This window comes from Botryllus schlosseri, unplaced genomic scaffold (assembly GCF_051294905.1).
Source record: "Botryllus schlosseri isolate E-star unplaced genomic scaffold, Bs_hap1 Bs17a, whole genome shotgun sequence".
NCBI lineage: Eukaryota > Metazoa > Chordata > Ascidiacea > Stolidobranchia > Styelidae > Botryllus > Botryllus schlosseri.
In genome coordinates this window covers 1,501,080-1,516,575 of record NW_027648626.1, presented here as the reverse complement: position 1 = coordinate 1,516,575, position 15,496 = coordinate 1,501,080, and the positions used below count along the sequence as shown (strand labels likewise).

Sequence of the window (15,496 nt, the reverse complement as noted above, 5' to 3'; positions counted from 1 at the left end):
GATACCTGACAATATGTCCGTAACGAAGGGGTTCTTAACATGGGTCCCGCTGACTTGTTTTAAGGCGCAAGTGAAAGGCCAATGTTGAAACTACAGCCGTAAAACTATGTTTCACTTATTTCTGAGATCTGTCCATATTTTTGACTTTTGTCCTCAATTTGTCTTATTTTCAACACAGGTCGCAACAGCTGCACGAACGACACAAACACTTATAATTGCCGTAATCCAAGTGGTGATCAGAGCGCGTGTCCTTGCATTACCCCATTTAATGTAATCGCTTATTTTCTTGAATTTTTTTTGTATTTTGTTCGGTGCTGGAAATTCTAGGCTGGCGCCTCGCCTTGCTGCGTTTACCCTATTCAGCAACGTTTTTTGCCGTGTAGCCCGCTTCTCTACACTTTTTAGCATTAGCGATTGCATATTGAAAACTTCAATGAACTTGATTTTATGAAGTGGTAGTGGAGTCATGATGTCATGTCGTTTTGATTGTTTTCTTTTGGTTGGTTTTGCATGACTTTTTTGCTTAAGTTAATGGTGCTGTTTTTTCATGATACATTTTCTTGCCAAACTGGTCATCGCCACGCTGTTCTAGCAGCATATTGATTCAGAAGCCTTCTGGCTTGTTTCTTAGTTCTGGCTAATTGTTACTCAGCGGCATTCGGTGGTGAGTGAATATTCAATCTGTGTAATCAACATTGCCATATTTATGTTGTTATCGTCTCTGTTATACTATACATGATTCTGACTGAAGTATTCAATCAAAAACGAGCAGACAATTCGCAACTAGCTTGCTTTCACCATACTACTATGTAACGTCTGCTCCAACTTCAGATATTAATAACATATGATAGTATTAAATCGTGTAAGGAGATGAAACCGAATACTCGTCTGGGCGGACGTAGAAACACTGGTAAGGTGGAGTTTTATGTTGTGTTGATACACTAATAATAATTATACAATATGCCTATTGCCTACCTTGATTTATTGATAATGTAAATAGATATAGGCCTGCCCAAAAAACAAGCATCTTTAGAACATTGTTTCGAGCACTCGGGTCTGAATTGACTATTAATTCTAATGATCGAGTCCAGTAGTAAATTTGAATTTTTCGAGTACTGGTACTGAAGTTTCATATGGCTTACAGCTAAGAGTTGATCCATCAATAAAAATTACAGTTTCAAAACTATTCTCGACTGTAAACCTTGATTGGGAAGCATAGCAGTATAAGAAATATGTACAAAGCTACACAAGTTAGTGAAATGACATTTCTGCGAAGTCATGATCGAACCACAATATTGTTTCACAGTGAAATGCAAAGGCCGAAAATACCAAATAATCTTTAATGGGATATATAAATGGCATTATATTCTTTGTGGTCGCATAAAAGGCCCATACCGTATAATACTCGGTTCAGTATCGCATCACACCGGTACTCGGTTTTGCCCACCGCTAACCACCAATGAATAGGCAAAAACAAAATTTAATTTGATAGATTCAACTGTTGCTGCTGAGGCTTGTCTGTCTGCGGCTCAACATTATCCGCGGCACATTGAACAGGTCCGATTGGACAATTTCAGTTCTAGGACTCTACGGCCATTGAGGCGCGAGAAATCTTACTTTTATGTCAAGGCAGGGATCGGGCTTATTCTTTTCTGCGTGGTTCGAATCAAGGTGCCACTTAGCAGCTGGGCGTTATGGCCGCATTAAAGGGTTTCATAAAAAACACAGTGGCAAACATTCTCCGTGTTCAATTGGAATGAATTATACTTCAAGTATCCTCAATTATACTTTTGTTTTGATACGTGGGTTGAATTTTATCCTGTTTACTATATTCATGAATCGGTCTGCTAGCCCTAGTAGTCGCTTCATTTTCTTTGTCCTGAATCTTTTGTGATGCACAATTGCAGCAATATTTTCATTAAATTAACTTTCCAATTCTTATTTTTTCCTTTTGTTGTGATTACATTTCTGTTAGATTCGTATTTTTGATAGTTCCGGCCTACAAGATTTGTTTTGAAACATTACTGATAGGATTAAGAGCCAGCGATCTATTTTACCTCCATATCCATTTTCCGTGATGTTGATTGTAGAATGAGCTATCTTGCCGACATTACAGACAAACTATGTGTTGAAATGGACGATATCGGTATTACTTGAGACATTGTTAAACTGTTGTATATATTGTACAATGTAGGCCTACATACTGGTTTAAATCTTCGAAAGAAAGAAACACTCTCTCTCTCTCTCTCTCTCTTTCGATAGTTAACCATTAGTCTCCCAGCAGAGTGACAATGACTCATTATGAAAGTGTTCTGGTTTATCGGGAATGTGGGTAGTGCCTATTGGTTTTCAACTGACTCCTCATGATACGATTAGTTGCTTGTTGTATCAGCATGTCCCAACATACTATGCTGTGTGAGTGAATTGAACTGGTCTTATGATTTATCGAGTGTGAGAACAGACCTCAAGCGGCAGGTAGAGCAGTACAGATTTGGATTCTAATCAAAGGTTGTGCCACCTTGCTAATCTGCCCTACAGTCACAATGTCATATATTAACGATATGGATAAGTTGTGCGCTGGGATGAGTAATTGGCCTACGTGGAAGATACAAGTCAAAGGTGAATTAATGACCAACAATCTATGGAACTACGTTGCAGAAGGAGACATAAAGAATGCATCCAGGTTGAAGACTAGAGCCGCTGGAATATTGCTGCGTAATCTAGATCATTCCGTGTTGTTGACTATACCGAAAGACCATCATAGCGATCTGAAGAAAATATGGACATATCTGGAGAAGGAGTTTGAGACGAAAAATTCAATGTTTCTATCGCTGAAGCGGCAAGTGGAAATGATGCCGATATTTACGTATACGGACGTTAATAAGAAGATTCAAGGATGTCAATTGCTGTTCCAGAGAATGACTTGTATTGGTCGTGCTGTGGGTGTTAGGGATCAGGTTTTTGAAGTGATCAAGCATTTTCCGCCCAGTTATGAAGTGACACTTTCATGTCTCATTTAAACGAAATGCTGAAGTAAATCAGATTATTGGTTGGAGGATTTGCTTTTGAAAATGCGAACCATTATTTCGGTTTCTTTAAAGCAAAGGGATCAAGCTGTGATGAAGTTGCACATAAAAAGTCCCATGTGTTGGGATCTGAAAAAATATGTTGGTTGGGAAATTAAATCTTTTGGTTTTGGGCAAAGAACTTCTCTGATATAGGCAGAGGGCGTTTTCGGTGTTGGACTGCGGATTATGCTGACTGTGACAATAGTAATTCTCAAGAGAATAATTCACCACGTAAATGAGAGACATTCCTTTGTTTTATTCATGTGCTGTTTTACTCATATCTGTTTTAATAACATTGTCTTATTTTGTCGGCTGTAAGCAGAAATTTGGGTTTACCTTATCTTGGTAGCAGCAATCGTTTCCTTGTAATCCTTACGTCTGCTTCCCTCTCTCACTAGATTGAGTGCTATAAAAAAACTCAAGTAGGCGCACTACTGCGTAACTGACCAGCTCTGTGTGACACCGCTAACGCAGATCTACGTTTTCGTTGCAGCTACTACAGATTCTACATGCACCGACGAAGATTTAATTCCGGTCCTGGACGAAAAAAAGTCGAAGAAACGTGAAGAGAGAGCCTCGGAAAACAAAGCCGCCAAGGTCTCCAAAACCATCCCGGTTCCCGAGAGAGCGTCCGCGTCCAACGTCGTGACCAAGGTCAAGGATGCGTGCAGCTTTTGCCGCTTAATATGCGAGTGGAGCGTGACTGGCGCCGCGTACGGCACGAGCTCAAACTCGAACAACAACATGATGATTTGCAAGCGCGAGTTCACCGAGATCGACGAGGCCCGGGACCACCTTGTCAATCATCACGCCGCGACGGTGATCACCTCCGGCCTGGCGTTGCAGTGCAGCTGGCAGAGTTGCAATGTCGACTTTTCTGATGTGGACAAACTGAAGGAACACGTAGTTGTACATGCGGAAGGTAGGGCACATCACAAAGTAGAGGTTTTTAACACTTTCTTGAATAGCTGGTTCGCCGTACAAAACTTGAAGATAGCTTTCATTTCAACATTCAGTATAGGCATAGACGCCGACATTTATTTTTTAGCGAGGTGGCGAAGTCTTGTCATGCATAATTGTTCCATATCGATGACGTTAAACCATTCGCGTGACCTTTTAAGATCGGCCCTGCACTCATAATATCAAACCATACAGTCGAGTTATTTAATGGAATCTTAAGACGGACGATCATTCGAAAGAGTAACTACGCAACCAATCTGTCCGGCGGAATGCATCGAACAAACATGAGATTTTACGTCACTAAGAAACTAGAGTTGCATTAATGTTATTCACGCGCAATGCGCCGTGTGATTAACGAAATACACCACCCACTAACTAGCCTGGCGAGTAACACCACAACTCTCGAATACTTGAAGCAGACGGTACGCGAAATCACGCAGCCAATCAGTAATTGTCTCTTGCGGTTTCCTGCTTCGTGTTGACCAACTCGCATCGCGGCGATTGTTTGCAGGTTAAAACAGCGATTTGGGCGGCATTGGTGCATTTCCCGATTTACGTTCGCGAAGCATTTCGGGGGTACATCGGTCAATTCGTAAATTCAATTTGCATGTCGAAGGCCGCCAGCACATACTAATTACATTACGTGTTGATGACCGCACAAATTTCCTTCTACGGCGGCAGGTAGGCCACGCCTGGGCTAGAATTAATTCCACTTCCAGGCGCATGCCGCGATCTTATCAATAGAAATCCACTGTCTACCAAATGCCTAATAGTTTAATATTCGATATTGTTGTTCTCGATATGAGTACATCCAGCAATCAAGTTTATCGGAATATAGACGGTTCCATGTTCAAACAAATCGAATATAATCAGAATTTGTGCCACCCAGAATCTTGAGATGCATCAATATTTGACAATGGCATGGCCTACTGCACGTTAATGATGAAAAGAACACTGAAAATTGACCTTGCGCGACAAATTCGGAGTACGAATGTATCGCGTAAATAACAAGAAATATGGATGATGGCAAATCAGTAATCAGTATCGTATGAGTCTGACACAGAATTGAGTAGCTTTCGTCACGACAATTGTTTCCTCATTATATCAATGTTCCTTTGGAAGGAATGCATCGTACATCATCGGACGAACGATCGTACCATTTTAAGATTCCATTCAATAACTCGACTGCATGGATTGATATTAATGAGTGCATGACCAGTATTAAAACACCAATGGTTTAACGCTGCACGTAATTCAGCGGCATGTAGTAAAGTGCGTATTAGTGCGACGATGACGTCATCGATATGGAACAATTATGATGTCACAAGATTTCGCCATCCCGCAAAAAAGATAAAAGTAGGCGCCAATGATTGTGGATTATCTTTAAATGAAACAAAGATCTGCCACGTGCAATGACAGTTAACATTTCATCATAGTTCTGTACATAAGAGTGGTTCGACAAAGTAGCTTATGCTTGACAATCATTTTCTCTTCGTCGCCGCCTAAGCTAACCTCTCTTTGCATCGTGGTTAGAGCTAGTCGCAATGTTCTGAATTTGGTTCGAGATTCGATAGATAGATATATAATATCGCTTTTAGGACTACATTCATTGCAGTGAAACTCATTCAAATTAAAGAATCGCTTCTGCTGTTTGTTCCTCATAGTTATTGGTTTGGCTGTCTATTTGAAATAACATTATCATGTCATGCTTAGCCAAATTGGTTTTCAACCGAATCTCTGTTACCGTGTTTGATAAGGGGGAACGGGAATAGTCATTGAGTTGAATTAAATATAATGCAATGAACTTATGTAACTCCGATGAATACATCACATAATACTATTTTTATTTGGCTCCATTTGTTCTGCCTCATGTCACATGGGGCACTAAGTGTGAACATCAAATTTAATTTCCGTATCATTGAGACTTTTCAATGTACGACCCTCCTTGTACTTTCTGATTTAGTAATTGAAAAATACCGAGTTTCATGATCAAAATATCTCAGATGCAATGTGGGCTGACAGTGATATGCGATTGTGATTTGCGACAATGCCTCAGTCCTGTCGCTACTGTGCAGATTTATGATTTCCCTGAACGTGGATACTGGGTAGCCCTCTGCTGCATCTATTGAACGACAGGCTACCTCGTATCCAGATTTCAAGCTACCTACGTTGGCGAGAGAGTATCGCAATTGAGTTTTTTTATCATGAAATAATGAGCTTATAGTTTATAGTTAGTTATTTCCAGATTGTAGCACTCCAAAAGTTACATCGAATGAGCCTATCGGCGTATTCCTAGGTATTGTAGTTTAGGAGATATTGGCAGATTTAGATATTTTTGGGGGTATGAAAATTTATGAAAAGTTCAATTCGACCAAGATTTTTCCATGTTCCCGAAGGCCTACAGCTACAACTCCGCTACCAGATTGTAGCACTCCGAAAGTTACATCGAATGAGCCTATCGGCGTATTCCTAGGTATTGTAGTTTAGGAGATATATCCATATGAAGCTTAGGGGTACTCTTCTCAGCGAATTCTTTACCACATATAGCACAGGCATGATTTTTTATTCCAGCATGCTTATCCATATGCAACTTGAGGGCACCCTTCTGAGTGAATGCTTTACCACATATAGCACATGTATGATTTTTTATTCCAGCATGCTGATCCATATGCAACTTGAGGGTACCCTTCCGAATGAATGCTTTACCACATATAGTACATGCATGATTTTTGCCTCCAGCATGCTTATTCATATGCATCTTGAGGTGACCCTTCCGAGTGAATGCTTTGCCACATATAGCACATGTATTATTTTTGATTCCAGCATGCTTATCCATATGCATCTTGAGGTGACTCTTCTTAGTGAATGCTTTACCACATACATCACATTCATGATTTCTGATTGCAGCATGAACATGCATATGACGCTTGAGGGCACCCTGCTGTGAGAATGCTTTACCACATACATCACATTCAATAATTTTGATGCCAGCATGCATATCCATTTGATGCTTGAGGTTACTATACCCTGTAAATGCTTTCCAATATATATCGTATCGGAGTTCTTTCAGGCCGTGGTCAATAGTTGATACTGAATTCACAGCAGGCTTTCTTTATGACACTAGAGAAAAGACCCACAGATTTTCCGCATTTCAGCATATATACTTAGTTCAATTATAGTACGCCACACCTGCAATGCATGAAAGTGTGGAACTACTTTAAGCTAAGAGCATTATAAGATTGTAGCCATAGCAAGATATAGTACAACATACAAAACTATTAATAGCATGGAAATGACTTCTTCAATGAGAGTGTAAAACATCATTATATTACATTGTAATGTAGTCTTATTGTTTAATGTAGTTGGCTATCTTCCAGAGAACTATTGTTATATCGAAAGTTTCGATCATTTCGATCATGCTGCCCGCGTGTTTGAGACCTCTGCTGTAGAGCATGTGGCTATACAGTTACTCGCGTATTATTTACCAGTCCCGCGTGTTGGTGAGCGATACAACGTCTTTTTGTATGTATAGTTAACTTTATATTCGCTATTCGATTCAAGATAAATGTTCATTTTGGCCAATCAATCGTCTTTCACACAGTCAGCAAAGTGTAATGACTTTTCATCATCACTCATACCTCGAAAATTCAATTTGACTTGAATCGTCAATAGACTCGTGACTTGACTTGACTCGAGTCACCTTCGAAAATCGATTTATCTGACATGACTCGAAGGTAGAGACTTGATCGCAACACTGGTTAAATACAGATTGTAATCTAATCTGTGAAATGTATATATGCTCTCATTTTACTTCTTATCTGCTGTCTGGTTTTATTGAAAATGCTGGATAACTGTACCGTGTGAAACGCACCAAGCTTGATGTACACACATTCTCATAAGTATGGGAATGATCTCTGATTTGATATGAGATTAAATTGATTCAACTACCAAGTTTTCACAAATTCAGTATCAGTCAGTCTAAGTCTAATCAAATTCGGAAATTTAAAATATGTGTAGCTAGCTAGCTAACTTTAAAAAAGCTGAAAGTTTTCTAGTTGTCCAAGTCTGCCCTAAACCTATTACGAACACGATAAATTTTAACATGTTCACCGGAAACACTTATTGGTGATGGTCATATTGTTGGGGATAGAAAAGGTGGTGAATTGATCCCAACACTGGCTACAATTGACGGCAGGACTAAACTTCAAGATTTTAGTACACACTGTACACAGAGTCGACACTGCCTGAGAATCCCAGTTTCCACATTGGTTCATTTTCTATAGACCTCATTTTATTTTGAACTTCTCCAATCAAAATGAAATGGAAGGATTTTGTATGGCATTTTACCATATTTATGTAAAAAGGTAATGAAATGCTATTCATATCACTTTTAGAACTCCCGGAGCCATTCAATAGCATTTCAATATGTTTCATTCCAATTTTAGACCGTTTAACTTGGTGCCAGCATGAGTTCCCCCTTTTGTAATCAGTAGATTTGTTTCGGGTATTAGGCTTCAGGTCAAGTTGGATATTCAAGTATCCTTCATTGTGATGACATAACTATAAGAAAGATGTGTTGAGTTCAGACATGTACCGTTTATACTAGGGGCAGGCAACTTTTCCAGTCTCCGGGCCGGATATCTGGAAATTAAGTACTTGGCGGGCCGCATTGCTGAATCGATACTAGGGATGGTGTGAACCTCTGAAAGGTTCAGGTTCGTGTGAACGCGAACCTTTTTGAAAGGTTCTGTGTGAACGCGAACGTGAACCTCATGACGTCACGTGACGTCATATTGCTAATTCCAACCCTACATTTCAGTGAAGTGATAGCCTATGCCCTTAATTAATGTACAAACACGATACCTAGATACGTTTTAAACATCACCAAATGTATCAACTGGGGCAATGAAATGATATAATAATCTCATAAAATCAATATCTTCCGTCACTCTGCCGACAATTTCGACGAGGACTTGCCTAGGAATATAAGCTTACGCGTTAGCGGTCTACGCCAGATCGGACAATGTATTCGGCGTCTGAGTATAATTGCTACGTTAATATTGAGCACAGTGTAAAACGAGTTTATGTACTTGCTACCGATATTATTACACTTTACCAGCTTATACAGCAGGAGCCCACACCCCAATCGCGCGGATTCGGTTTGCATATTACAATAAACATATGACCCCGTAAGACTGCTAGATCTTTCACATCAGACAACGATATCAATTTCATTGATTGGTTGAATAAGCATCATTCGCTGACTGCCTACATATAATGTATTTCGCTCTTGATGTTGCGTAATTGCGGGTCACGCTCACAGCAGAGTGTCACAAAATATTCACAAACAGAAAGCTGGGTATTTCGAGCAAACTTTTGTGACAAAGCAAGTAAAATGTCTGAGATTGTCAAGGTGCATGCTCGTTTGTGGTTGATTTTTTATGCTGTCAGTGCCTTGCATAGAGTGGCCTGCAGTTGAAATGCAATAAATTTCCACCAAAGATGATATAATGAAGTGAAAATTGTAATATATGAAAAAGGTTCACAGTGCAGAACCTACCAAGATTTGTTTGTGAACGTGAACCTCTAAATTTCCGAGGTTCACACACAGAACGCGAACGTGAACCTCGCGTTCACACCATCCCTAATCGATACATTATTCCCTAATTTATTCACATATACAAGGGATAAAACGTTTTTAATGAATGTATGGCAGGTCAGGGGTAATCGTCACCAACTTGTAGAGAATTCAAAAATCAAAACGCTGTTCTTTTGAATTCTCTACTAGCTGCTGACAATTACCCCTGACGAGTGTCAGCCCAAAATATTCGGGTTCATTTCAATATGAACATACTATTCGATGAGATATTTAAAATCAAAATAATATTAGGATGATTGCCGTTGAAGAATTTCAGAACAACACATAACTCAATTGAACCAAATTAAATAAGAATTACTGAATTCGGAAAAGCTTCAAACTTGAATTAAATTCCACATCACAATGAAATACAAAAACATGAAGCTCAGTCTATAATAGGGTTGCCATACGTCCGGAATTTCACTGAAAAATCTGCGTCCGGGAGGAATTTTTAAAATATGCGTAAATGTCTGGAATTTTGAAGGCGTGAAGTAGGCTCGAAGGTTTTTCTTAAATCAACATAAACAATATTATTTTCGAGCAGATTTATGCTATTCAAAATTCTTCTTCGCGCCGCACGCGAGTTAATGCAACGTATCTTAATATTAATATGGGCACCAGACACCACCCTCACCAAAGAATACAACCAAATTAAATATAAATAACCATCATTTACTGAAATAAGTCTGATCGTAATCACAATTTTAAGCTAATGGTATATTTCTAGAGTTGGTTAAGGCCAATTGGAGGGTTCATCAGTCACAGACAGTGATTCCTAATCTTGGGGTCGTTTGCCTTTATCTGGGGATTGCGATGATGTTGGCCATAATCAGCATCCTAGGCCGCGAGTAAGTTTGCGCAAGCTGAATTTTTTAGTATTCAGCTTATCAAGCTTTGAGCTGGGCCACGGATCATTTTGTTGGAAATGTTGGAATGAGGTCACGACCATATCAAGTTGGAAATCACTGGATGTGCAACCTGCTGGTGCATTTTATAGTAGCCTAATATATGGAGGAGTCAATAATAGACAGAATTCATTCATAAAATTTAACAGGCAAATGTATATAGTAAGTGCCCAAGAAGTTACATCGACTACCCTATGGTGGGCCCAAGATTAGTGCTTTTTTGAGGGCGAAAGGGTGAAGAAAAAATGTTGTTTCGGACCTGATTAAAACACATACCCAGTTAGCCGCGCCGACCTAACAGTATAGCGGGGCTGTCAAACACAATCCCGAAAGGCCAGACACGGCCCGACAGACGATTTCATCCAGCCCGTGGAGAAATCTATTGCAGACCCTAGCAAGTAGCAATCACCAGAGCTCACATTACAGATGGCCCTATTACGGACCAATGTTCCACTCCATTCCTGTATACCAGTGGTTCCCAATCTTTTTTCACCCACGTACAATTTCGAGGTTTTATGCAGTGCTCGCGTACCACCTACATAAGATAAGCGCGTGGAAGGCGGTCAAAAATGTTTCCATAAACTGAGATTTATGATTTCTGTAGTGAATTAACTTGGAATTCTTGTGGTCAAATATATTACCACGGAATTTGGTTAGGTAAGAATCCCAATGATTCACAACTAGATCTCTTCACCGTAGGCCTTTATTTGTGGGATTGCCCCTACCAACGACGATGACCTTGTCACGGCGACGCCGTCTTCAAAAAACTCAAAATCAACCTCAACTGAATTATAACTCCCTTCGGTCGACAAAAAAACAGAATCTACTCGTTTACCACGTTGAAGACCTTCGCGGACCACTAGTGCATACAATCGATGGGAAATGCTTTGCTGGTGTGACGTCATATTGACAGACAATGTGTCACAGCTCATTTTTGAATCCGCTAGTGGGTGCTAAAAAGTGTCCGGAATTTGCTTCACAAAAATATGGTAACCCTAGTCTATAATAAATCAGAATTCAGTCCCATAAAATCGAGAATAGGAAATGTCTGTGAACAGAGCTTGGTCGATTTCACACAACACGGATCTCTTGTAGCATTTCAAGGAAAAGCATAAATTTGATTAGATTTAGGGCACATTAACATTTCACATATTAGATTTTAATTATATGACTACTGTACTATTTCGCTCTTATTAGGCTAATAACACAACTAGAATTATCTAGTTGTCCAAGTCTGCTGTAGTGCTAATAAACATAGGGCTGTCACCCATTATCTCCATCTCCTGAGTAGGTGTTTGTAAGTCTCGCTATGAATTTATTTGCATTTCCACTAATCATTTATACGAGCGTTATCTTGGCAGCATGAAAAATACCAACCTAATTTTCAAATAGCAATGACCCTCCTAATTAGATAGAAACATGATAAGGAAGTGCTTGCATTTTAAAAAGAGAAATTCACCACATAATAACGGCCCTGTGGATATAAAGCTGTATCAGCTGTATCACCCCAGGTGTGGATATGAAGCTGTTTCAGCTGTATCACCCTGTGGATATAAAGCTCTGTCAGAGGTATCACTCTACCTGTATGGAATCGGTGTCTTGTGTTCAAACAATTCTTGAACTTTGAGAATCATCGCTGCTCCCATGTTATATAAGACAAACAGCACCGAGATTCACCCAGGTATCCATCTGCAATAACTATCACGTCTATACTATGTCTGGGATGCGCGAAATAGTCTAGTAGGCTATCACTCAAGTAGCAACCATGTCACTCAGGTGTGAGCTGTATCACTCAATCATCAGCTTTATCATCCAGGTGTCTATCTGCATAAAAAATATCACGCCAAGATTATGTCTGGGATGCAAAATAGTCAGGTATCGGAACACAAGGGTATCGTCCTCTACAGTGATTATGCAAACACGCAACGTCAGACGTGAACTTGATCATCATCATTGGTTTATTAGCATTATCAGGACGCATTATAGCCAGGGCCGTAACAGCACTTCGTCAGCCCCCCCCCTAAAAAAAGTTGGTCTTAGGCCCCCTATAGGGTGCTAAAGCGACCCCACAGGCTATACGCTGTTTATCGCTACATATCATCTACATTGGGTGATATATGAGTGATACAGCTTTATATCCACAGAGTGATACAGCTGATAGAGCTTTATATCCACAGGGCGATACAGCTGATAGAGCTTTATATCCACAGGGTGATACAGCTGATAGAGCTTTATATCCACAGGGTGATACAGCTGATACAGCTTTATATCCACAGGGTGATACAGCTGATACAGCTTTATATCCACAGGGTGATACAGCTGATAGAGCTTTATATCCACAGGGGCAGGGCCCATAATAACTGATTGCTTTGCTTCCAACAAATTCGATCACCGATGTATGGCAGTAATAATATAACTCTTAGTATCATATCAAAGAGTGTATGATTACTAGGGTTGTCCAAAATTTGGAAAATCTCAAAAAATATGCGTATCCATGTCTCATTCTGTAGCAGTGGCGGCTCGTGACAATATCGGGTGGTGGGGAAAGGGCTGAGAGCGACTTTTTATCAAGATGACGTCACAATAACGTTTTCCAACGTAAACAAGTAACTTAATGATGGTACGGTAACATGAATTTCCCGGCAACAGTGATTTTAACGTATGTGCCACCAGAGTGTACTCAAAGGTGGTGTGGACACAGAAAGAAATTCTCTCGTTCACGCTTCACTTGGGTAGTCAAGATTGTTATTTTCGATCCGTTTTCAGTACTGACTCAGTGCAAAAGTCGGTATTGGTATATGTTGATTTTGACGATGTTTCATATTGATATGGGTGACAAGTTTTCGTATGGTATATCTGGATGATGTGATCTAATACTGTACCAAGTTTCAAGGTCCTCACTTCATGATTAGGGCAGTAATTTCGTTATCGAAGTCGACCGTTTATGTAGAGACCTGCAGCTGCAGCGTCTGGCCTCTCGAATCTAGCCTACCGCATAACAGAATTTACGCAAACGCCGGCACTGGCCGGTGTCCATTTGTCCGCATGGTATATCTTCATGATGCAATCCAACACTGATTCAAGTTTTAGGATTGTAACTCAAGGATTGGGGTGTACTCATCGCTAAAGAAATTACTGCCCTAATCATTGAATGGCAGCCTTGAAAATTGACACGTTAGCTGATATAATCAAGATATACCACGCGAAATCTTGTTTCCCAACTCCGTATAGAACACTGTCAAAATCAACACGCATCAATAGCGACTTTTGCGTAAAATCTACTATGCGGTAGCCTAGTTTTAGTTGAGCGCACACCTATATACATAGTCGATTCGGATAAGACAATTACTACCCTATACCCTAATGCATGATAGCCTTGAAACTTGGTACATCGTTAGCTGACATAATGAAGGTAAACCATACGAAATCTTGTCTCCCAAATACGTATAGAACACCGTCAAAATTAACACATATCAATAGCGACTTTTGCGTAAAATCCGTTATGCGGTAGCCTAGTTTCAGTCTAACTCTCATCTAGGCATTGTCGAATTCTGTAAGGCAATTACTACCCTAATCAATGCGTGAAAGACTTTAATCTTGGTACATTATTAGCTGATATAAAATAAAGATATACCATACGAAATCTTGTCTGCCAACTACGTATAGAATACCTTCAAAATCAAAACATATCAATAGCCAGTTTTGCGTAAAATCGGCAATGCGTAGGCCGCGCACAGTTATACTAAGTCGATTTGAATAAGGCAATTATCACCCTAATCATGAGTGAGAAACTTGAAACTTGGTACAGTGTTCCATGATATCGTCAAGATATACCATACCAAATCTTGTGACCCATCTCGGTATAAAACATCGTGAAAATCAACACATACTGATACCTACGTTTGCGTCAAATCACTGTTTCAGACGGATTGACAATAGCATACTTGACTCCGGTAACGCAATTACTGCCCTAATCATGAAGTGAAGACCTTGAAACTTGGTACAGTATTAGATCACATCATCCAGATATACCAAAAATATACGAAAACTTGTCACCCATATCAATATGAAACATCGCCAACATCGACATATACCAATACCGACTTTTGCACTGAGTCAGTACTGAAAACGGATCGAAAATAACAATCTTGACTACCCAAGTGAAGCGTGAACGGGAGAATTTCTTTCTGTGTCCACACCACCTTTGAGTACACTCTGGTGCCATGAGAGGTCCGCTGGTGAGCTGTGACTTGAAGTGTGGTAACTGCGTAAACGGCGTACGGAACAAAGATTCAACACGGTTCATGTTCGCATTAGACCTGACTAATTATCTGCAGAAATGGAAATAACTATAACTCGAGAGATAGCGTAAGCTTAATTGGAAAGGTCAACGAATTCGGACAGATACACAATTGTTATCTCATAGATTGGGCCTGTCCTGTTGAATCCAAAACATCATTGTTAAGGACTAAGAATAGCAGCCTCGGAAATTTGGTCTTGGTACAGCATAAGAGATTTTGGCCTTGAAACTGGAGACTGTAACACGACACATACGTTTTTATTACTGTCTTATAGGTCTGCTGCGAAATCGCCTTTGAAAAATATATTACCGAATAAATACGTGGATGAAAGCCCTAAACTTGGTACACTGTTACATGACATTATCGAGAAGTGGCCTCGTGGCCCTTTTCGGTATGGTACACTGTCAAAATTAATGCCAACAGACCAACACCGAATTTTGCGTAAAATTTACGGAGGAATAGGCTGATCAAGTGACGGGGGGGTTGTACGCAAATGGCTTGAAGGCCACAATTTCACGGTGAAATTGACATAATCATTGCCCTAATCATTGAGTGTCAACCTTGAGACTTGGCACAGCGTTCGATACTAAAATCAAGACATACCGTGCAAAAGCTTATGACGGA

The 15,496-nt window shown here is 40.0% G+C and overlaps 1 protein-coding gene across 1 annotated transcript; it reads left to right on the top strand.

Annotated features, from left to right (window-relative positions):
* The first annotated feature begins 832 nt into the window (after nucleotides 1-832).
* LOC145459638 (uncharacterized) lies at nucleotides 833-6,252 on the top strand. Its single transcript, XM_080338217.1, has 2 exons — nucleotides 833-910; nucleotides 3,562-6,252. The coding sequence occupies exons 1-2, from the start codon at nucleotides 871-873 to the stop codon at nucleotides 4,206-4,208; spliced, it is 687 nt and encodes a 228-aa protein (XP_080194343.1). The 5' UTR covers nucleotides 833-870; the 3' UTR covers nucleotides 4,209-6,252.
* The last annotated feature ends 9,244 nt before the right edge of the window (nucleotides 6,253-15,496 follow it).

Excerpts from the sequence above, each read along its gene's own strand:
- LOC145459638 (XM_080338217.1), top strand. The coding sequence starts at position 871 with ATGAAACCGAATACTCGTCTGGGCGGACGTAGAAACACTG. Across the intron at positions 911-3,561 it reads GGGCGGACGTAGAAACACTG|CTACTACAGATTCTACATGC; the intron begins GTAAGGTGGAGT and ends TTTTCGTTGCAG.